This window comes from Mus pahari, chromosome 12, assembly GCF_900095145.1.
Source record: "Mus pahari chromosome 12, PAHARI_EIJ_v1.1, whole genome shotgun sequence".
Lineage (NCBI taxonomy): Eukaryota > Metazoa > Chordata > Mammalia > Rodentia > Muridae > Mus > Mus pahari.
The window spans coordinates 7,443,449-7,467,988 of record NC_034601.1 but is presented as its reverse complement, the minus strand read 5'-3'; the positions used below and the strand labels follow the sequence as shown (position 1 = coordinate 7,467,988).

The 24,540-nt window shown below is 45.7% G+C and overlaps 1 protein-coding gene across 2 annotated transcripts in view; it reads right to left on the bottom strand.

Annotated features, from left to right (window-relative positions):
* The window catches only part of Snx29 (sorting nexin 29), a 416,575-nt gene that overhangs the window by 348,846 nt on the left and 43,189 nt on the right, over window positions 1-24,540 (bottom strand). For both annotated transcript variants that reach the window (XM_029544359.1, XM_021209353.2), the window contains exons 5-8: window positions 9,737-9,917; window positions 5,218-5,288; window positions 3,970-4,218; window positions 1,117-1,489 (exon numbers count right to left, since the gene is read on the bottom strand). In XM_029544359.1, the coding sequence (XP_029400219.1) occupies window positions 1,117-1,489; window positions 3,970-4,218; window positions 5,218-5,288; window positions 9,737-9,917 (874 nt within the window). The remainder of the gene's footprint in view (window positions 1-1,116; window positions 1,490-3,969; window positions 4,219-5,217; window positions 5,289-9,736; window positions 9,918-24,540) is intronic.

The window sequence follows — 24,540 nt, the reverse complement described above, 5'->3', positions numbered from 1 at the left end:
TTGGTTCTTCCCTCTGCAAACCCGGCCGAAGTGATATCCACCAACCTAAAGTAGCACCACACTGGCTGAAAGTCACCGATGTAGTGCTGTTCTCAGCATTCTGTTTTTCCTTGAGATAGTCTCCTGTGAGCCAGGGTGCTGATCTTGAACTTCTGCTCCTCCTGCCCGCCTCCCTGCCCCAGTGCTGATGAAAGATATGCACCACCACACCCAGCTTATGCAGTGCCGAAGCACAAACCCAGAACTCTGAGCATGCCAGTCAAGCACTGTCCTGATGGAGCCACGTCGCCAGCCCTGACGCAGTTCTGAGGCTGTCTCTGTTACACAAGACAGTTATCTCTTCTCAGGCCAGTGGTTCTCAACCTGTGTGGATCATGACCCCTGGGGGCTGAAGGACACTTTTACAGAGGTCATCTAAGACCATCAGAAAACACAGACACTTACATTATAGTTCATATCAAGAGCAAAATTACATTTAGGAAGTCTTAATGAAAATAAGTTTATGGTTGGGATCAGCACAGTGTGAGGAGTTCTGTTAAAGGGTCACAGTGTTAGGAAGGTTGGGAACTAATGTCTTAGGCTCTGCAGATCTAATCAATGATACCTCTCCAGGCCAAGACCACTTTCCTTGTGAGCTTGTGACAGGTTAGAAACACAGGAAAACCCATCTGTGAAAGCCAAAGCCTTACATTCAAGCAAAAATTACAAGTATACATTATGATGCTAATTTTATATTAAATCCATGAACATAGACTCCATTTCCTTAATTCTCATCAGGGCAAGGTCGAAAAGATCTAAAGAATGAAAAGTGCTCCCAAAGAAATCCAACCCTTGCACTATATTTACGTATATGATGTGTGTGCATGGTGACTTGAAGTGTGCAGTGGTACCCGCCTCCCATCTCTCCCTGGAGTGGCGGGATAACAGGTGCTGCTCTGCTACATGCAGCTGGGATGCTGAGGATCATGCTTAGGTCGTCATCAGGCTTGCACAGCATGACCAACGGAGCCACTTCCCCAGCCCCAAAACTCACTCATTCTACTCGCTTCCATAGAAAACAGCCTCCTGGCCACATAATCATATAAGTCCCTCGTTGAGAACTCAAGCAGAACTCACCTGTCTGGTGACTCCGCATGGCCGATGTGCCCCCTTCCTAACGGGCTCCTGTACACATCCTCCTCGTTCTCATCCACATCGTCATCAATGCTCTTCACATCAAGCTTCTGGTAGCCCAACTCCCCATTCAAAGATGCAGAATCAATTTTCCACGAGCTGCTGCTCTGGCTCCCGTTGGAATTTGGCCCAAAGGGGCCTTCAAAGGCTGCCATGATGTTGACGGAGGACCGGTCAGAGTTCTCCTCTGAGCTTTCTGCAGTCCCAGGCATCTTTTTTAAAGTGTCCCCAGTACCCTGCTCCTCCTCATCATCATCAAAAGACACAATGTTGGTCACCTTCTTCCTCCGTCTACGCTCCCTTTTACATCGGGTATCTGGCAAAAGAACAGCTGCGGTAAGAGACAGAGGAAGGCCAAGTCTTACTCCCACGGGGCAGCAAAGCCTACTGTTACACCAAGAATAAACCAAAACTAAATCAGATTCTGTGGGGGTTTTAGGGTTTTTCTAAATAGATTTTTTTCCCATACAATATACCCTGGTTATAATGTCCCTAGCTCCTCCCAGATCCTCCACACCCTTTCTTTCTCTCTGTTTGAAAGCAAACAGGCATATAATAATAAAAGAAGATAAAACTAATCAGAATAAGACAAAACAAATAGAAAAAGAGGAGTCAAAGAATAAGAACAAGAAACACATACAGATGCAGAGACATACACATTCACACACACAGGAAACCCATAAAGGCAAAAAAAATTTAAAAAAACATAATATATACACAAATGGCAATATAAGATTTAAAAAATAACCCCACTGAGTTTGTTTTATGTTGGCCACTACTGCTGGGTATTTTTTAGTTTTTTTTTTTTTAATAAATAAACAACTCTTTTTAAAGGTAGGAGTGTTTATGCACGGGTGTACATATATACATATATATATACCAACAGAAGTTAAAAGAGGGTGTCATATCCCTTGGAGTTAGAGTTAGGCAGTTGTGAAATGTGGGTACTAAGAGCCAAACTCAGGTCCTCTAGAAAAGCAGTGAAGGCTGGGGAGTCAGAGTCACTGGAGACTGAACATTATTGTGCTAAAGCTCAAGTTGTCAAATATCCCTCTAAATATTTATGTTTATACCCAGAGGTTAGTGATATTTAGAGAACTTTCTTTTTATGCTGAGCAGCATTTAATGTAATCGATCAGAGTGCTGAGAATGAGCCACTTTGAGTGCTCAGCCTGTACCAACCCCACCCCACCCCACCCCCATCCTCACCCCCACGCCCACCGCTCAGGGGATGCCATAGATAATAAAGCAGAAATGATGTAAAAGGCAGAAGGCAGGGAGGAACACTGTACAATGATGCCCGCTGGACTTGACATGGTTCTCCTGTCAGTGTTTACCTGCTTAAGACTAAGCCTGTCAACATTCCAGCACTGTGGAGGAGGGGATTAGAGGCAATTGGTGCCTGCTGGGGAATGGACTGTGAATCCTCTTCAGGGGTGTGTGTGGGTGGGTGCTCAGTAGGTAAAGTGCTGGCTGCACATGCAGAAGGACTGGAGTTGGACCCAGCCCTTGGGGAAGCTGGGCATGGAGGTGGACACCTGTAACTCCAGCCCTGGAAGGGCAGACACAGGCGACACAGGCAGATCCCTGGAGCTCCATGGCCAGCCAGTCTAGACAGAGATTCTGTCTCAAAACAAAACAAAGTGTACAGCCAAAGAGGAAGATGGCCCACACTGACTCTGTCCTTCACACACACTATATATAAATAAACACACATACACAAAGATGACAGACGGGGCTGGTGAGATGGCTCAGCGGTTAAGAGCACTGACTGCTTTTCTGAAGGTCCTGAGTTCAAATCCCAGCAACCACATGGTGGCTCACAACCATCCGTAACAAGATCTAACGCCCTCTTCCAGAGTGTCTGAAGACAGCTACAGTGTACTCACATATAATAAATAAACAAATCTAAAAAAAAAAAAAAAAAAAAAAAAAACAAAGATGACAGACAGATAGAAACAGAGAGATAAAATAGAATTCCAAAAGTTGGGCTGCTTGGTCAGGTTGTGATCCTACTGCTCTGGAGCTAGAAAGATCCAAGTTCAAGACCAGCCTGGGCTTTGGAGTCAGTTCAAAGCCACCCTAACAATATGATAAGACCTTGTCTCAAAAATAAAAAGTAAAACGAACTTAGGATACACACTTTTTAAAATTGTTTTCAAAGGGATGGACATGATTAATTACTGTCTTATTGGATCTGGAATGACAGGGGTTGGTATTTAACGCCCAAGTTTTGGTTTCTCCTAATAGCAACTCGCTAACAACTCCAAATGCTCTAGGGGTGTCATCGACGTCTGGTAACCGTCTCAGCTGAACCACTTTCCCCTTCTGCTCAGAGCTGCCCTGTTCTCTTAGGCCACTACGGAAAGAGCGTCCTCCCAACACAGACAAGCCCCAAGCATTCTCTCTGAAGCATCCTGTGCTGGCATTCAGTACACCACAAAGGCTGCTTGTGCCTTTTTGTTTTAAAATATCACCCCTGCCCAACCCCAGAAGACTAACAAGACTCTAGCAGAGCTTCGGCTCACTACTGATCATAAAAACTCAGGAAAGAAAGGAGAGAAGTGGTGGGAGATGACCCACCTGGCACCCCGGGTGGACTTCTCTACCCTTCCTGTCAGGTTCTTCTCACAGTGAAAGATGATTAAAAAAAAAAATAAAACAAAATAAAAAACCAAACAGACACACAGATTTTGCTCCCCAGGGAGTGACAACATCAGGGGTTCCTCTCAGCACCACTCTCATTTCCTTTTCAGTGGCCCTACTGTGCCTCCTCCAGGGCCCCTTCTGGCTTACCAACATGAACGTTCTTGGATATGACAGGCAGAGGGTCAGTCTCCTGCTCCGGCTTGATGAGAATGGAGACAGCAGAGGACGCTGTGATCTCCCTGAGAAGGCTGCTCATGCCCTGTGTGGACTCCTTCAGCAAAGATGTCACATTCTGCGTTGACTCCTTTAAGAGGTCAGAGACAGTGGGAGCAAATTTGCTCTGCCCATTCAAATCCTTATTGTCAATGTTAATTGCAAAGAGTATGGAGTTCAGACCTGTCAAAAAAGTGGGGAGGGGACATTGCAGTACTTGCTGTCATGTGGTCACAGCAAAAAGACAGTCTACAAAGGACACAGAGGACAAGTACCCCTCTTCAGCATCTATAAAGCCATCCGAACGTGCATTGCTAGGTAGAAGTTCATGTGAGCACAGTCAGGAAGACAGCCAACAAGAGTCACCTAGGAGAAGCTGGTGGTGGGCGTTCTGGAGAGAGGCTTGCCTGGGCTGAGGCACAGAAAGCCATTTAGCAGCTCTGAGACCTTGGTTAAGCAGCTTGTCATCTCCCTGGGTTCTAGTTTCATTGTCTGTGCAATTGTGGCAAAGGTAACCCTCTCAGGATTCTGAGTACTGAAGGCTTTCCCTACCAACACCTCATCAAGAGCTCAGTGTGCACCAAACAAGTCATGACAGTTCCTGTAGCCAAAACTGACACTGGCCATCTACAGCCTATAAAGAAAAACCACAGCCAAAACCTGACTCTCTCATCTCTAGATGAGCCTAACATGGCCCTCGATGCAGGCTCAATGTCAGGTTTTAGAAGAAAGAGTGTAAGGCGATTTCTCAGGCCACAGTCACAGCCATCCAGGGCCTTGCTTCGTACTGATAAGCCACATATGAGGCCTTTCATCTTCTGTGGCTCTCTTAAAGCCCCAAAAAGGTTCCTGCAAAGCTAACAGTGTTCTCACCTCACAGAGGAGAAGGGAAGAGGTAACAGAGCTGACAGAATTCAGCTGACATGCAGCAAAACCATGGGTAAGGCAGTCAGCCAATCCCCAGCTCTTTACAGCTCACCTGCCAGGCCACAAGCCACACTCTTCAACTAAGTGCATCATCCGCACAGTGTCAGAGGCACAGTGTCAGGCTAGAGAAATTGGCCCAACATAAAAAGCAACACAACAGTAAGAGGACTCAGTGCATCACGGCATCTGCTCCCAGGAGCTCTCGGCTCACCAAGCTCCTCAGGACTCATTACCCCTGGCCTCAACCAGGCTTACCAGCTGCCATGGTAGGGAGCATGCTGGACCTTTCTTCATCCATCACAAAAGACCAATCTTCATAGAATGTGCTGCAAAAGCAAAAAGAGACGGGACAGCTCTTACAGAAAGGTACTTCTCAGCACTCACTCACTGGCCAATGATGCATTACCTGGGTCCCTAACAAACACCACGCCTATTTGGTCTCTCTCTGCTTCTCACTAGAAACGAAGGTCTGAATGCACAGACCCTGACTTCCTTCTAAGTCCCCTGAGACCCCGAGCTTTAGAGATCTAAAATAGACATGTGCAGATATGTTTATAAAGAAGCAGAGTTGAAGAGAACAGAGGGATGGACTTCATTCAACAAGGCACCCTGAGATAGACAGGAAGTTCAGGCCCACAACAGGGTTCACCTGGTTGGCTAATGCAAGAAAAGATCATTTCAGAAGCAATTACAGAGCTTCAGAGCTCCATCAATGGGGTATGCACTTACAATAACAGCTGGGCTACAAACCCGCACTCCAAGTTAGTCATGGAAAAAGCTGGGAGGTTAAAGGGCTCCTGTGAATTTCAGGAGCAGCTGGGGATGGTCAGGGAAGCCTACAGGTACCTAAGGCAATCTAGACAATCAACAGTATAGCAAGGCTTAAAAGCAGATCTCCCAAGTCTAATTTCTTTTTTTTAAAGATTTATTTACTTATTTTATGTATATGAGTACACATTGTAGCTGTAAAGATGGTTGTGAGCCTTCATGTGGTTGTTGGGAACTGAATTTGTTTTAGGACCTCTGCTCAATCTGTTTGGCCCCACTTGCTCCAGTCAACTCTGCTCACTCTGGCCCAAACATTTATTATTATACATAAGTACACTGTAGCTGTCTTCAGACATGCCAGAAGAAGGCATCAGATCTCATTATAGGTGGTTGTGAGCCACCATGTGGTTGCTAGCATTTGAACTCAGGACCTTTGGAAGAGCAGTCAGTGCTCTTAACCCACTGAGCCATCTCTCCAGCTACCACCACCCCCAGTCTAATTTCTAAGCACTTTATATGACACTGTTAGGAAATAAACCACCAGACTCTTCAATGTTAGGTAACAAAACTGTAAGTGCAGCTTCAATAATGTCAGTTCGGTGCTGAGTGGCCTGCAGTTTAGCAAGAGATGGAGAAAAGTAGATGCTGACATGACTGAAGACAGGAGAGGGCAGGTGGCAGGAAGATAACATACCTTGTCACATTCAAGTCCACAGCGAACTGGATCAACTAAAAACCTGAACTAGCATGTAAATCAATCTGAAGTATGTGTGTGAGAGAGAGAATGTGTGTGTGGTGTGTGTGTGAGAGAGAAAGTGTGTAAGAGTGTGTGTGAGAAAGTGTGTGTGTGTATGAGAGTGTGAGTGTGTGTGTGTTCATGAGAGTGTGTATAAGTATGTGTGAGAAAGAAAATGTATATGAAAGTGTGTGTGAGTGTGTGTAGAAAAGTGTATGTGTGTGAGAGTGTGTGTATGAGAGTGTGTGTGGATGTGTGGGATAGAATGTGTATGAGAGCCGGGCGTGGTGGCACACGCCTTTAATCGCAGCACTCGGGAGGCAGAGGCAGGCGGATTTCTGAGTTCGAGGCCAGCCTGGTCTACAGAGTGAGTTCTAGGACAGCCAGGGCTATACAGAGAAACCCTGTCTCAAAAAAAAAAAAAGAATGTGTATGAGAGAGTGTGTAGGAGAGTGTGTGTGAGTGTGAGAGTGTGTAAGTATATGTGAGAAAGTGTGTGTATAAGAGTGTGTGTGTGTGAGCAAGAGACTACGTGAGAGAATGTAGGTGAGAAAGTGTGTGTAAGAGAGTGTGTATATGTGAAAGAGAATTATGTAAGAGAGTGTGGTGAGAGAGAAATTGTGAAAGAGTATGTATGTGAGAGTGTGTGTCTGTATGTGTAAGAGAGTATATGTATGAGAGTGTTATGTGAGTGTATGGGAAAGTGTGTGTATGTGAAAGAGAATGTATGTAAGAGTGTGTGTGAGAGAAAGAATGTGTGAGAGTGTGTATGTGAGAGAGTGTGTGTGAGAGACAGAGTGTGTGTGAGAGAGATTGTATGTATGAGAGAGTGTTATGTGTACAATAGAGTATGTGTGAATGCGTGTGAGAAAGTCTGTGAGTGTGTGGGGAGAGAGTATGTAAGAGTATGTGTGAGAGAGAGAATGTGAGAGTGTGTGTATGTGAGAAAGAATGTGTGAGAGAGTGTGTATGAGAAAGAGAATGTGTGAGAGTGTATATGAGAGAGAGAATGTGTGTGAAAGTGTGTGTGAGAGAGCGTATGTATGAGTGTTATGTGTATAAGAAAGTATGCGTGAGTATGTGTGAGAGAGAAAGTCTATGTGTGACTGGGAGGGAGAATATGTGTAAGAGTGTGTGTGAGAGAGAATGTGTATGAATGTGTGTGAGAGAGTATGTATGTGAGTGTGTGTGAGAGTATGAGTGTGTGAGTGAATGTGTATGTGTGTGTCTGTGTGTGAGTGTGTGTGTGTGTGTTTCCATGAATGTGCTTACATATAGAGGTCAGAGAACAACCTCCAGTGTAATCCCACAGGATCCATTATTCACTTTCTTTGAGACAGGGTCTTTCATTGGCCTAGAGATCACCAAGTAGGCTAGGCTGGGTGGCCAGTGATTCCCCAGGGATCCGCCTGTCTCTGCCTCCTCTTCACTGGGACTTGCACCATTGTGCTGGTTCTTTTTATGTAGATTGTAGTTACTGTTGGTTTTAATTGTCTTCTTCTTTGTTATTTTAATTTTATTTTTTTTCTTTTGGTTTTTTGAGACAGGGTTTCTCCAGGTAGCTCTGGCTGTCCTGGAACTGACCAGACTCAGAAATCTGCCTGCCTCTGCCTCCCAAGTGCTGGGATTAAAGGCATGCACCACCACTGCCCGACTTTAATTTTATTTTTATTATTGTATACATATGTGTATGCAGGATGTGTGTGAATTGGGCACACATGTAGGGGTCCATAGAAACTTTTCAGGAGTCAATTCTCTCTCCTTTCACCATAGGATTCATGGGATCTGGGAGCTGAATCCTGAGTTACCTGTCTGTGTGGCCAGCAAGATTCATCTCAGTGACCCTGGTGTTTTTCAGAGCAATCCTAGAGCCCCCACAGAATCACTGGTAGATTTACATCACAGGGCAATGGGGGCAGCACAGGATGGAGCCTCGGTCCAGCATGAGTCAGATTTCCAGTAAGAAAAAAATAAAGCTGAGAAGCAGTTGTTGGGAGAGGGACGCAGTGGGGACCACAGAAGCAGAAAGGGAAACCCGAGCCTGCAGAAACCTGGCGGGATGGAGTCAGGGTCTGTGGCAAGGCTGGGAAGCCAGCTTCCTGCATTAACAGAATCTGAGTGTCAAGTCCAGGCCCTGCTAACATGGAAGTTACTCAAGGCCCCAGAGAGGACTGATCCTTGGGGTCATCAGGTGACATAAACTGTCTTAGTCTACCATCCTCACAGGCAGGTAACAACATGAAAAAAATAAAAGTGGCCCGTGAGGCATCTCAAGTACTGCTTACTACAACACAAGCAGACCCAAGTAAACTTTATGCTTAAGAAAAAAAAGAAAATGGCACATGATAAAATAAATAAATAAATAAATAAATAAACGCATTTAATAAAAACAAAGCACACCTTCCCTGATGTCTCATATTCTGAGCAGACCTAGTCATACAGGCCTTTAATTCTAGCACTAGAGAATCAGGCTAGCCTGGGCTATAACAGTGAGTTCCAGGCTAGCCTGGACTACATGTGAAAACTTGTCTCAAAGTAAACAAAAGAATAAACTAAGTTTCCATATCTTTTGGTCAGTTTGGGATTGAGTACACTAAAGAATTCCAAATTTTGCAGCCAACCATTGGACTGAGCACGGGGTCCCCAATAGAAGAGTTAGAGAAAGGACTGAAGGAGTCGAAGGGGTTGCAACCCCATAGGAAGAACAATTATCAACCAATCAGACGCCCCAGAACTCCCAGGGGCAAAACCACCAACCAAAGAGTACACATGGCTCCAGCCACATATGTAGCAAGGGATGGCCTTGTCATGCATCAATGGGAAGAGAGGTCCTTGGTCCTATGAAGGCTCGATAGATGCCCCAGTGTAGGGGATTGGAGAGTGGGAAGGTAGGAGTGGGTGAATGGTTAGAGGAAACCCTCATAGAAGCAGGAGAAGGGAGGATGGGATAGGGGGTTTCTGGGAAGGGGGGAAAAACAGAAAGGGGATAACATTTGAAATGTAAATTTAAAAAAAAAAAAGAGGTTAAAAAAAAAGAATCCCAAATTAAAACTCCATCAGAGTGAGGAGCAGTCTGTGTCCTATGGCAACAGCTGCTGTAGCCAAGCCTTGAGCAGAGCAAGTACTGATGGAATGCTGGCTACAGGTGCCACACGGGGTCCCTTCTAATCCTCGTGGCGTTTGTCCTCCTACAAAGGAGTGGCTAGCAGGGCTGCAGTGGGGAAGCCCCTTCTCCCCTGGCTGGGAGACGAGGGCCGGCCTGCTGGGTACCTGAGCCTGGCACGGTCAGCCAGCAGCATGTGCAGGTAGCGCTCGAGGGAATGCTCATTTAGGGCGCAGCGCAGCCAGGCCCGGCCTCGGCCAACGTCGGCGGTGATGTGGTGCAGGGAGTAGAAGCGCTGCAGCTCGTGCTTATTGAGGACCTCCTTCACGTAGACCCAGAACACGGGCTCTGGGGAGAGAAGGAGCAGTGTGTCACGGAGCCTGCCGCAAGCTGCTGTCTTCACAGCCATGGTCACCAGGTAACTTTATGGGCTATAAACGGCATTACTTCCTTAGCACAGACAACGCAGAACAAAGTCATAATCAGAACGGGCCTCAAACCTCCACCCAGAGACCACCATTCTTTCTTTTCTTTTCTTTCTTTCTTTCTTTCTTTCTTTCTTTCTTTCTTTCTTTCTTTCTTTTTTTCTTTTTTTTAATGAAATCAGAATAGGTTACTGTAAAGAAAAATTAAAAAGCTTTCAAATAAAGGCTATTATTGAACCAACATGAAGAGCACAACTTGAACTTGACTTCATTCATCTTTTAAAGCTGTCCTCTGAATAACTTCAGTTCTAAGCATTGAACTCAGTACTGTGAATATTCCTTGGATTGATTTGGCAATAATGCGGTCCAACTATCTCTTTGCTTCACACTGTGGGGAACTGCTCATGTCATAATACTGGGGGGCAATTTTCACCAACCATTCTTTGTTGTCAGCACATGCTCATTATAAAGCCCCCATTCTGGCTTATGATCAAGCACAGGAGAGGGATGCAACTGGACCACCTGGTTAAGCAATGCCCTGTTCGTTCTAAATGTGCCACCTGCATAAAATACCCAGTAACCAAAGCTTTTCTTATATTAATATAATAGTCCCTGCTTGTGAAATCAGTACTTCGATGAGGCAAATAAAATCTGTCCATAATTCTTGATAGCTGCTGGCATACACTGTCTGCAGACATGAGGGACCAGTAGCTAATGAAGTCATAACACCACTGAACAGGCTTATGATTTTGTTGAAAAGCGTGGTAGATGTCAGATGATCTCCACCTATGTGGGCAAATCTCATCTTGGCCTTATCTGCAGCTTCCTTGGCCTCCATGGGGAGAACAAAACACTGTGGGACTGACAACGTAGCAGTAGTAGATAGGACCTCATTAGAACAGTTGTAGTCACAACTTGCAATAACCATTTTAGTGAGCTATGGATCTAAAGGGAACTCTGTCATCATGGATCCCAATTCAGTCAGATCTCCATCATCATTTAAAGCAGGCAAATAATTCAAAAGTTCTAGGGTTTTCATCAGAGTTTCAGGAGCTGCTGGGTCCATAAAATCAAAATGTACCAAGTTGTCAATACCAAGCTTTTTCAACTGTAATCCAACTGATTCTAAATTAGAATGCAGAATTTCAGAATAGGTGTTATCCTTTCTCCCAATTGCTCCATTCTGGTTTTTTTGAGGTGGTGGCTCAAAAATGCCTTGTTGCTGCTGGGGTGGAAGTACAGAATACAATGGAACGATTTTAATATCACCAATTTCAGGGCCCAAATCATCAACTTCACGCTTTATTCTCTTATAGGCCTCATCAATTGAGAGCACTACCCTTAGTTAACATTTTCAAAACTTTCCAGCCAGTATTTTTTTTGTACCCTTTTTTACATGAAAATCAACATTTGTGACAGCTAAATTGTGTCCCCGAACATAACCACACCCTCATCCCTGAAAGCTGTGAATGTAGCCTGACACAGTGAAGAGCTCTTGGCAAGTCTGATGATGCAATTCCTGTGGACACAACATGTGTCTTCATGAGAAGGCAGAGAAACTGACCCACGGGAGAGATCAGGTGACTAGGGAAGCAAAGATTAGAATGATGTGGCCACTTCCAAAGAATGCCAGCAGCCTGAGCAGGGAGAGGCGAGAGCAGCTACTACCCTGTAGTAAAGCAGCTCCCAGCCTGCCACTGTCACCCTGACAGGATAGCCCAGTGACTCTGACCTAGGAGCTGCAGCTCCCAGCCTGCCACTGTCACCCTGACAGGATAGCCCAGTGACACTGACCTAGGAGCTGCAGATCCCAGGACTATGAGCAGAGATATCTTTAAGCCACACGTAATGCCATGTACCTGCAGCCCTGACTAATCAGGCAACTGAGGCAAGGGTGGAGTTTGAGCTAACCAAGTTCAAAGTTAGCCTGGGCAACATAGCAAGATCCCATCCCATCTCAACAACAACAACAAAAAAACTACATTAGATGGTATATAATTATACATGTATTTATACATGCATACATACATACAATTCTGTATCTTGATTCAGTTTTTCCTAAATCATGAACATTTCCTGGATTCCAAAGCCCTGGGAGCAATTTTGTATTATTGCTTATTCGTTCAGTCTTCTGAATGTTGAATGTGATTTCTGGTGGCTTCCTGATTAAGTGCTCTTAATCACTGAGCCATCCCTCCAGCCCTGAGATGCAGCTTTTAGTCCAGGAGCCAAACAGGTTCGCAGACCCTTCTGAGAACATTGAAGTCATTGAGGTTTTCTTCCAGAAGAATGAAAATATTCACAGCTCCAAAAGCCTCACCTAGATTAAGAAGCTCACTCTACTACTTCAGTTTAACCAACTCAGGCTAGCTGCATCATTCCAGTGAGCCCTGAGCAGTGCCAAGCCAGGAGAGAGAACAAGGATTCATCTTTAACTTCAATCCAGCACACAGGACAAACGGGATGAGATCACTCAGTTAGATAGCCTTGGGTAGGCACATGCTAACCTCAGATTCCTATTCCATGAGCACAGAATAGGTGGACTGGGGTTATGGGTCACCTGAGAAAAGAGCAGGGAGAGTGTTGAGCACAAGGCCCACAGTGAGTCCAACAATGGCAGCCTGACACAAGATAACCAATACCCGGTGCTAAGAGGAGGCGCTATGCAGCCTTCTCTTTCCCTTTCTGTACCAGTAGCACCTAAATGTATATATATGAATGTGTAGGTATTTGGGGACCCAGCCACCCTTCCAGGTTTTTGAACTTTTATTGTGTGTGTGTGTGTGTGTGTGTGTGTGTGTGTATCCACCACATGTGTGCAAACAGAAGAGGACAACTTGCAGGAGGAGTAAGTTTTCTCCTTCCAACATGTGGGTTCCAGAAACTGAACTTGTCAGGTTTGGTAACCAGAGCCCTCCACTGAACTGCTGCATTGACTTTATGTTTCAGAACAAACTTCTCAGGAAGAAAGAGAAAGTGCAGTTCACTCTCAGCCCTCAAAAACTCTTGGGACTATACAACCACACAGAAGAGGCTACGGACTCTTCTCTGCCTCTCTGCTCTTTCCTACAAACTGAACCATCCTGTCTAGAAAGGAGAGAGACTCTGAAGACTTACAAGGATTAGGAAGCTCATGAAAGTTACAAGATTCACAAGGCCCCATCCAAAGTGATACAGGCAGCAAGCACCTGCTGAGGAGAGGAGACTCTGGTGGAGCTGCTGCCTGAATGTTGCACAGTAAGCCCCAGGGATGCAGCTTTGTTGAGTCATCACCCATGCTGGAGTGGCTTTCTATGATACAGCTTCTCCTGAGCCTGCCATGCTTCTGTGAGTAACCTCAAAAAACTCACTGGTTCATCAAACTGGACTCAGGTAGAGTCATTTTTATTTTTTTGGCCTGTCATCATTTCCCTATCTGCTATGCAAGAGATTTGTTCATGTCCAAGAAAAGATACATTCAAACACCATCACAAGGGACTCTGGGAAGCACAGTCCCCTTCAAGTAACTCTCACATTCTGCTCAAAACTCGGCAGTGACCTCCCTCTGACCTTGAATACCAGGAACACTTTACTGTAAAGCCTGTTTTCACCTTCCAGTTTGCAAATTGCTTACCATGGGGATCCTCTTCAAGCCTGTCAGCAATGCCACTGATGATAAGAATTATCCCAGCAGGGCTCCACTCCAGAATTAATGTGGTCTATTTAAAGTACAGCTCACCTGCCTCTTAATGCAAGCAGCGCCTATAATTTAATTTTGAAATCTATAGCGATCTGTTTTGAAACGTGGGGAAAGTTCCAGAAGCATGTCAGAGCACCCAAAGGTAACTGCCAGCAAGAACAGAGCCAGGAAGGGGTGCTCAAGCGAGCTGTCTGGAGACCCTGTTTGTAGCTGACTAACAGAACCAGCTTTTGGCAGTTTCTAACAAGCCTTGGCTTTCATTGGCAATGCCAAAAATTCATACCTTGCATGGGCTCAGTGGGTAAAGTGCTTGATGAACAATAGGAAGACTTGAGTTCAGATCTCCAGCACCCATGTAAAGAAGCCAGGTGCAGCTGGGCATGGTGGTACATGCCTTTAACCAGCACTTAGAAGGTAGATGTAGGTGGATCACTGTGAGTCAAAGCTAACCTGGTCTCTATATAAAGTCCAGGCCAGCCAGAGCTCCACAACAAGACATTGACTTAACACCTTGTACAATAGTGCACGTGTAATCCCAGGTCTGGGAAATCAGAGAAAGGAGGATCCTGTGGCCTGCTGGTCAGCCATTCTAGCCCAATCAGTGAGCTCTCGATTCAGTGAAGGAGTCTTTCTCAACAAATGAGACACAAAGCAATTGAAGAAGACACCTGACCTGACCTCTGGCCTGCACAAACACATGTATGTGCATGAACACACATGAACTAACACACACACACACACACACACACACACACACACACACTGAAATAACATGTAAAATGTGCATATAAGTTGACTCAATTAGTGCCAGCCACAGCTCAAATGCTGGCTCTCTAGGACCAAAGTGTCCTTTGGTAAAGGGCTATCTGTCCCTTGAACCAGAACATAGCTAGTGTGATGAAATGGAGTTTGTTCTCTGATCATCTCATGAGCCCCTACACAGGACTGATACCCCTGAGTGTACGGGGGAAACAACAGCAGCTCTCCTATAGAAATTTAAAGGGGTGCAACTAAGCAAGGTAAAGCAACTGTACAAAATTAAGCAATGTATCACCCAACTCTGAGGACCTGGCTCCTTGCAAACAAGGAGAAAGGGCACCTTTGTCTCGTGTGATTGGACAGGCTAGGTATTGGTTCCAAGGCTCTGAATGACCAAAGTCTTAACTTCATCTAAGGTCAGTCACACCTCTGGGCTTCACAGTCACAGTCAGAAGATGAAGAAAGACTCAGATAAAGCCAGCTGTCACTCTTTTATCAGGCAAGGATAAGCAACCCCAGAAAACCACGAGGAAGCAGAAGTGGAGAGAAGAGCAGTGGGGCTGCTTCACCATTCCTGGGGTATCTGGAGAGGAGCGCATACCACAGTGCAAACTCAGGGGAGCACATCTGACACTAGGAACCAGCACACAGAGCCAAACACAGCCAACTACGCTGAGGCAAGGGCAATCCACACTGCTCTCAAGCCTAAGAGCTGGGGGGGAAACTGCTGCTCAAGCCCAACCAACGAGCAGGTGGTCAGCAGGCAGGGCTCCCAAGAAGGGAACCACAGCTTTGTTACCCCACCATCTTCCAGGTAGCCACAAGGATGTATCTAGAGCAGAGGGTCTGTGGTTTAAATATGAGTCACAAATAATAAAACTCTGCCTGTCAAGCCCATCAACCTAATCCTCTCTTGTTTTTATAAATCCATGAAATGAACACACAATAAAATTCACCATTTTAACCATTTTTAATTTTTATTACATTTTGCTATGCATGTCTATCTCTTTGTCTTTCTCTGTGTCTCTCTCTCTGTCTCTATCTCTCTCTGTCTCTCTGTTTCTGTGTGTGTGTGTGTGTGTGTGTGTGTGTGTGTGTGTGTGTGTGTAAGGCAGATAGATCTCTAAGAGTTCAAGGCCAGCCTGTTCTACAGAGCGAGTTCCAGGACAGCCAGAGCTGCAGAGAAACCCTGTCTCGAAAACTTAACCAAACAAAACGAAGTCAGTTCTCTTCTTCCACACTGTGAACCCCAGGAATCAAACACAGGTCAGGGCTTGCACAGCAGGCAGTGTTAGCGTCTGAGCCATCTCAACAGCCCCAGACTTACAAAATTTCTGCCTGAACATCTGCAATGCTTCAACCCTGGCATCTTCCACCACACCCAACTCTTCACTCCTTTCATGGCTATGAAAGATTGGGGACATGCTGAACAGTATAGGAAGTGTGTGTGTGTGTGTGTGTGTGTGTGTGTGTGTGTATGTGTGTTTGTGTGTGTGATTTTTAGCATGTGCAATACGTAAGTGGTACATGTGTTTTGTAGATGAACATGTAGGTGTGGCATATGTACACACAAAGATGCCAGAGGAGGACACAGGGTGTCCTGCTCCATCACGCTCTACCTCAGTCCTTTGAGATGAGTCTCTCTCTGAACCTGAAGCAAGGCTGGTAGCCAGCACCAAGCCTCAGCAGTGCTTGGTTTCTGCCCAACACAGTACTAACATGAGAGGCACATGCACAGCCACACCCAACTTTTTACACAGGGAGACGATAAAGATTTGAACTCAGATTCTCAAGCTTGCACAGCAAGCACTCTGACCCACCTAACCATCTCTCTAACCCCAGAAAGCGGGGCTTCTAAAGCTTGTGACTCATCTTCTTTTAGATGTGTTCTTGATCTTTGAAGAGACATACTCATCCTGAGATGAGTAAGGGACCCGAGGAACTTCCAAGCTGGTAATCTCCCCACAAGTCAACAAGTCAGGTATCAAATATGGGCCTTCATGAAACATCGGAAATACCTTTAAAACAGCCAGCAGTCACAACATCCCTAAGGGACATTAGTCTAACTATACCAGACTGCTTCTCAGTATAGGGATTGAACCAGGCACATGCTAGGCAAGCACCATGCCACTGAGGTATACTCCTCTTTACAGAGGCAGGGTATCATTTGAACTAGCAATCCTCCTGCCTCAGCACCCAGCACTTAACATAGTGGAACCCACTCATGCATTCATTTCCCTTGCATTGGCATTGACCCTATGCCACCTAGATGTTAAGGCCCCTCCCCAGGGCCCCATGGACATCTTCACAGTCTAGGACCCATGGGTTGAGGAACTGCATCCAAATAGCTCTCCCAGTAAGGCCAGCCATGAGTGCAGGAGAGATGTCTCAGTGGTTAAGAGCACTGACTGCTTTTCCACTGGATCTGAGTTCAATTCCCAGCAACCACATGGTGACTCACAACCATCTGTAATGGGATCCGATGCCCTCTTCTGATGTGTCTATAGACAGAGGCCGTGTACTCACATGCATAAAATAAATAAATATATCTTTAAAAAAAATAAAGCCAGCCATTCTTTCCCACTGGTAAGCACTGTGTGAGTAACCCTGGACACAGTTCAGTACCCTCCCCACACGGTCAGCAGACATCCTTCCGAGGCCTCTTTCACCAGAAGCAGATTTGCAAGTTCATAACAATAACAACGCAACCCCAGAAGGAACTGAAAGCACCGCACGGAGAGAAGAGACACACAGAGCGGACTTCCCCATGCAACCAAGGCCCATGCACCTTCCGCAGAAGTCAGTGTTCTATAGAAATTAAATCATTGCCCAAGGGGACTCAGAGAATCAAAACATAAACTCTGCTTTGAGTTAAGTGCAATGGACCGTTTTCAAAAATCCCCACTAAGGCTCAAGAAGTCAGTATCTTACTGAAGGATGGGGAAAGAAAGCTGGGGTTAGCTTCCCAGGAAAATTAGCACTTTGCCAGAAGTCATGATTCTGACACAGACCTCAGTCACCTCTATGATGTACAGTTTCTAAGCTATAGCAGTAAGCCCGGATCTGGCCACTTCCCTTCCATGAAAAGCAGCAGGCTGGAGAGCAGGCCATGCACACCATCTGGAGTCCTCAGAGAGGTCGGGTTCAGGACTGCTGAGACACAGTCAGGGTGAACTGGGTAGGGAGGTCAAGGAAAGAAACGAGGAGTTTCTAAGGAGTATATATTAAAACCACAGTGAGATAGCACATCATGTTCATTTGGAGATAGCAGGTCATGCCCTGTTGGAATTGGTTCTAATGCTTTGTCTTAATTTGGCTCCCAAAAGCTGCGCCGCCAGACCTGAGGACCCCTGCCCCCAGCTTGCTTCAATTGGTAATAAAGGATTGACTGACATATAGCCAATGGCTGGGCAGGGGGATGGAGGCAGGACCCTTAGATTGCATGGGCAAGGGACCAAGAGAGAGAGGAGAAGAACAAGAGACTCACCATAACTCGGAGGCAGAGGGATCAGATTTAAGAACTATAGGAGAAAAATCATCCAGCCATGTAGATGGAAAGGGAAAGTGGCCTATGGGGGTCGGGGGAGGGGGTCGGGGGAGGGGGGGGGGGGGGGGGGTCGGGGGAGGGGGCTGCCCAGAAGGTAACAGGGCAGGAAAGATAAAATATAGATTTAGAAGATGTTAAGCCAGGAATCCCAGAGTGGGATGCAGGGAAGTTTAGAAGTGTCCAACCAAGGAGCTAGTCAAGGCATATCAAAATCAGCTCGTGTGCATGTGATGGCACGCTCGTACGCGTGTGCATGTGTGTCTTTCACTTGAGAACCCAGAGATCTTGGGCTGGTGCAGCCTGTGAGCGACCCGGCCAGGAGCCAGAGTGGTCTAATTAATTCACTGCTATAACGTACACTTGGATGGCTATTAGTTATTGTGTGGGGGGGTTTGTTTTGTTTTGTTTTTAAGATTTATTTACTTATTTATTATATGTAAGTATACTGTGGCTGTCTTCACACACTCTAGAAGAGGGCATCAGATCTTGTTACAGATGGCTGTGAGCCACCATGTAGTTGCTGGGATTTGAACTCAGGACCTTTGGAAGAGCAGTCAGTGCTCTTAACTGGTGAGTCATCTCTCCAGCCCGTGGGTTTTTGTTTTTTTTTTTTTAAACCAAAGAAAATGACGTGGACACACAACGAAGTAAGATGGTGACCTGATAAGAAGAGAGGAATGAACGTGGAGTGGAGTGCTCTCTCACTGAGGTTTTCATGTAATCTCTAGGAAGGTGGCGCTGAAGGTGATCAAGAGCCACTACAGAAAGGCTCTGAACTGAGCACCTGAAGGTGAGGAGCTCCTGAAGCCACTGCACTGCCGAGTGGGCAGCAAAGTGAGGCAGCACTGAGAACAAAGGGTTAAACCAAGGCCAGAGACTGCAGACGTGCTTGCTGCCAGGCCTGATGGCAGGCCAGAGCTCCAACCTTGGGCCCCAGGTGGAGGAAAGAGTATACACACACACACACACACACACACACACACACACACACACATTCACACTCACATTCACACTTACACACATTCACACACATATACTCATACACTCACTCACACATACACACACACTCACACACATATACTCACACACACATTCACACATACACACAAAGTAATTTTTTTATTTTAAAATTACACAAAGTAATTTTTTTATTTTAAAAAAGGTCAGTGAGATGGGAGATGGCACCACAGGCAAAAGCACTCGCCACATAAGCCTGATGACCTGAGTTTGATCCCCCAGGACCTATGTGGTAAAAGGAGAAAACTCACCCACAAGCTGCCCTTTGACCTCCACATGCACAATAGTGTATGTATACAGCATGCAAATAAATAAATAAAATAAAATTTTATATTAAATATAAGATTACCAGGACATCCAGCCATTCCAATTCTGAGTAAATATTAAAAGAACTAAAAGCAAAAAAGCACAAATATTTATTTTCCCATGGTCATAGCAACATTACAATAGTCAACAAGAAACCCAAGTGCTGATCAGGTAAAAGAAAATATGTTCATCTATATACTAGAATATTACTCAGCCTTAAAAGGGGGAGATGGCATATTGCAGGGTGGGTGAACTGGAAGACACTGTGGTAAATGAAGTCAGATACAAAAGAGCACTGTACACATTTCACTTCCATGAAGTGCCTGCAGGAGTCATGTGCCCTGAGACAGAGAAGAATGCTGGCAATGGTTGCTAGGGGCTGGGGTTGGAGGCTGGAACTTAGAATTAGCATTTTAATGAGCACCTCATTTCAGTTTAGGAGTATCAACATGGTATGGAAGTATTTAATGCCACTGAGCTATAGACTCCTTTGTTAGACTTATTTCCAGTGTGTTACTGGTTTGCCTCCAAGTGCCCATGGAGGTCAGAAGAGATGTCTTATCCCCTGGAGCTGGAGTTACAGATTGTGAGCAACCATGTAGGTGCTAAGAAACAATCTGGTCCTCTGTGAGAGCAACAAGCATTCTACACCACTGAGCTGCATCTCCAGCCCCAAGCTGCAGACCTTCAATGGTTAAGATAATATATTTTATTACACCTATTTTACCTGAATTGTGTATTTTGTATGCACATGTGTGAGAGTGCACTCACTTGGGTGTGCACCTGTGGAGGTCAGTAGTAAACATTAGGAGTCTTCCTCAACTGCACCTTATATTGTGTATTTGTGTACGATGTGGGTATGAACGCCAGGGGACAACTCACAGGAGTCACTTCTCTCTTTTAAGGAGTCACTGTTACATAAGACTAATGCCAACTTATGAGGCCTGCACAGCTGAGCCAACTCATGGGCCTTTCACCTTATTTTCTGAAACAGTCTTTCTTTCACTGAGCTCAGAGTCACCATTTCTGCTAGACTGGCTTGGCTAGCTAGCCTGTAGGATCTGCCTGTTCCACCTCCTCCATGCTAGAGTCTTGTTTGGGGATGCTCAGGATCTGAACTCAGGTCTTCCTGCTCATGCAGCAAGCACCTCACCCACTCAAACTCCGTGTCAGCCCTCACAAAGTTACACAGGGGCAAGGCTTAGGCTTCGGAGTTTTCTACTCTTCCTGTTGCTATGATAAAACGCCCTGACATGTTGATTTTGACACAGTCCTCAGCGTGACAAACTTAGGAAGGCAAGGTTTACTGTGGCTCCCAGTTGGGGTTGCTCTGCAGCCATCAGGATTAGGGCAGAAGCAGGGGCGCTGCTTCCCTCAGTCACCTCCTTTTCATTGTCTACCCCAAGCTCTTAGAAAGGTGCTCTGCACAGTGGGATGCGCATCTAGCTCATCTAATATCAGCAAGAAAATCCCAGAGGCATGCCCAGAGGCTCGTCACCGGGTGACTCCAGGACCAGTCAAGTTCATCATCTGCAGTAACCATCAGAAATTTGGGGGAGGACTGGGGGATGGAAAGAAGATAATAAGACAGGAAAAACATTTTTACCATAACAAAATGGCTGCCTAAACAAGACCCAAGAGCAGCACCACTAACAAACACAGTACATCAGAAAGGGAAAGAATCCATACAAAGATCGACAGGCTGCTAACCACTGTGCAGTCACTCTCCCCAGGGACCAGCCCCCAACTGGTTATATACCAAGGAGTCAACCCTGAAATCATATACATACAAGCAACACTACACAGACTCAGTGGATTATATTTATATACGTGTGTGTGTGTGTGTGTGTGTGTGTGTGAAACAGTAATAATAATTAAACAAGAAGAGGCCATAAATTTGAGAGGAAGAATGGAGACGGACATGGAAGAGGTTGGAGGGAAGAGAAGGGGAAAATGTTGTGTTCCTTGCCATGGTTTTAAAGGTTCAGAACCCTACTAGCTATTCTCAGGAAGTATATAACTGTAACTGTATGTTAGTTACATTTTAAAGGATAAAAAAGGGTAGGGAAAGTAGTTCCAAACCTAAAGAATTTCAGGACATTAGAATTCAGAAATACTGCTCAAAATACAGATAAGGGTATATTCTTATTTAACATACAAGGCCTAGGTTCAAATGTCAGCACACACAAAACAAAACAAAACAAAACAAAAACCACACAATTTAAAAGTGAAGGATTCAAGCACGTCTAGCGGTAGGCAATTGAAAGCTAGTGTGTGGTAGCAAAAACCCATTCCTCACAGTGCTCAGCACTCACCTCCACTGCTGAACCATGGGGAAGACTCAGGCCCCAAGGCAGGAGCAGCAACAAGAGGGGAGTTTGCAGGAGTCTGGCCTGGCCTTTGTGGAGTCAAAGTGCTGCAGTGTCAGTGTGCTACCTGCCAGCCGCAGAGCAGCCTGGGAGCAGGCGCAGAGGAAAGAGACAGGCAACACTGGTAGGGACCAGATCCTCTAAAGTACAGCAAGGAGCCCACACTCTGTCCCGACCTACCGACCTACCGACCGACCAACCGACCGACCGACCGACCGACGCTAATGTCAGCCCTTCATGTCCAGGGGGCCAGAGACCATGCGGGAATGTTTAAAAAGATCCTCCAAGCTACATAATATACAGAATGCACTGGAAGCATCTGGGAGACCACGGAGAAGGACAGTCATGCGATCGCAAGGAACTCAGGACAGTAAGGACTCTGCCCTGTGGGCTTTCATAGGACTGCGGTACATCTAAAAAGAGCTACTCCAGAGAAGAGCTCAAAACCATTACCTGTGCCTGAGAAAACACTGCCAGAAGATCAGGCGCATAGACAGCAATTTTCTCCAAAAACCCAAACTGAGTCAGGTTATGGCCCATGTCCAAAGTCCCAACATTTCCAGGGGCAAAGGAAACAAGATCATAGGTGCAAGGCCAGCCTTTGGTACATGGAGTCTGAGGATTGCCAAGGCTACCCAGCAACACCTGGTCTCAGAGAGACAGAAACAGAACTGAAGCAAAACAGATGTGGGGCAATAAATCTTACTAAGACTGACAAAATGGAGTGTGTAGGTGTGGGAATGATGTACCAAGAAACAGAATCAGAAAGTGCATCCAGCGGCCGGGCTGCAGGAGCAGGACAAGGCAGTGCTTCAAGGTCTGGCTTCAAGACTAGAAGGTCCTTGACCCCGGAGGCTACCATTCTGGAGGATTACGCTTTAACAGGTGGTTTAGTCAGCAACAGTGTCTGCAGCATGACTGACTGTGTGTGTCACCCTGTTGTGGCCTGCCCAAGGACAAGCACAAACAGCAAAACGCCAAAGCTGCCTGCCAGGCAGACTCGGAGCTTCTTCCCCAGCCTGGTACTAAAGAACCAGCTAGTGCAGCCCATTCATTACAGGCCAAGCTTTTGCAACTTTCCGAGACACTTTTTTTTTTTTTTTTTTGGTTTTTCGAGACAGGGTTTCTCTGTGTAGCCCTGGCTGTCCTGGAACTCACTTGGTAGACCAGGCTGGCCTCGAACTCAGAAATCCGCCTGCCTCTGCCTCCCAAATGCTGGGATTAAAGGCCTGCGCCACCAGGCCCGGCTCCGAGACACTTTTAATTAATTTTTATTTTGTTCAAAAATCCATCCCTTCCAACTATGATTCACCAAACATCCAAACAATACAAGAGAAAAGCTGAACAGCTCTCTACCTAGTAAAGAACTAGGTGAGACCCAGTGAGATGGGACACTTCCTACAAAGAAACCACAGGCCCAGCAATGCTTCACTCAGGTCGGAAACCATCAACAGGCCTTCCCACAGCTGAGAATGAAAGCCACCAAGACAACCCGGCCATGTTATGACTAAAGGCAGTCATATGGCTGGAAGTAATACATCATAAATGACATGGTGGGGGGTGGGGTCACAGGCTCTTCATGAGTTAATTATTATACTTGAGGAAGAAAAAATGCCCACTGTGTACAAACTTAACCAGATATAGGAAAAATAAATAAACAAGTATTTTGCACCTTGTTTTACGAAGCCAGACAAACCACTGTTCCAAGTGATAAAATTTTAAGAAAATCATGTAGCACCTATTATCCTTGGGGCTTTGTCATTTCCTGATGACTAATAAATACTGTTGAATCCTGTTTCTTAGGCCTGTCTGCCACCCAGAGACCCTCTTTCATAAAGTTCTTTAAAACTCTGGTCCATTTCTCTCTTGGGTTGCCATTCTTGTAATTTACATGAGCTCCATATACACTATAGATTCAACCCTTCCTTCCTGGGACTCAGGCTCTGTGAACTTCCTCCACTCTGAGGTTTACCTGCCAGCGTCTAATGACATCGTTTGATGAATTGAGTAGTTCATGTTCACAACCTAGTTCATCTTTCATCATATCAACTGGCTTCTGCTGAATCTGCTTAAGAAATCCTTGCTTATTCTAAAGCCATAAGGACTGTTAGAATTGGCTGAGTATCATGTGTGTGGGGGCTGAGATTTTATTCTTTCATTCATTGGTTAGATGTCTCACTGATGAAGAGCTATTTATTGACTACTATTCAACTGCCCTGAGACATCCCTTTGGTCATAAATCAAGTGTCCAGGCACCTTTTCTTCTGGACATCATATCTTGATAGTCCTTTAACCCTTGTGCCAATAGCACTGTCCTGCTAGCCAACCACCAGCAGCCTCTCACCTGAGTCTTCAGCCTCTCCCTGCCTGCTCTTTGCTATTCTGCCTTAATTACATGTGGAGGAAAACTAGAGAAGGGAGCTCAATCTCTGTAGCCATTATATGTAGTCTCAATCTATGAGACTATGGGGAAGCCCTCATCCCTGCTGGATAAAGGTTTTCCAGGGTTGGCCTCCTGGGTATGAGGAAAGAAGGACCTGTACCACTGTAAGTAATACATCCCCTATGCTCTGTAAGGAGGTCCAAATGAACTCTAGCAGAATCATGCACCTTAGGAGGAGAGGTACACTGTATATCATGGTCAGGGTTTCTATTGATGCAATGAAACACCATGACCAAAAGCAACTTGGGGAGGAAAGGATTTATTTGGTTTACACTTCCACATCACTGTTTATCACTGAAAGAAGTCAGGCCGGGGGGTGGGGGTGGCAAATGCCTTTAATCCCAGCACTTGGGAGGCAGAGGCAGGCAGATTTCTGAGTTTGAGGCCAGCCAGAGCTATACAGAGAAACCCTGTTTCGAAAAAAAA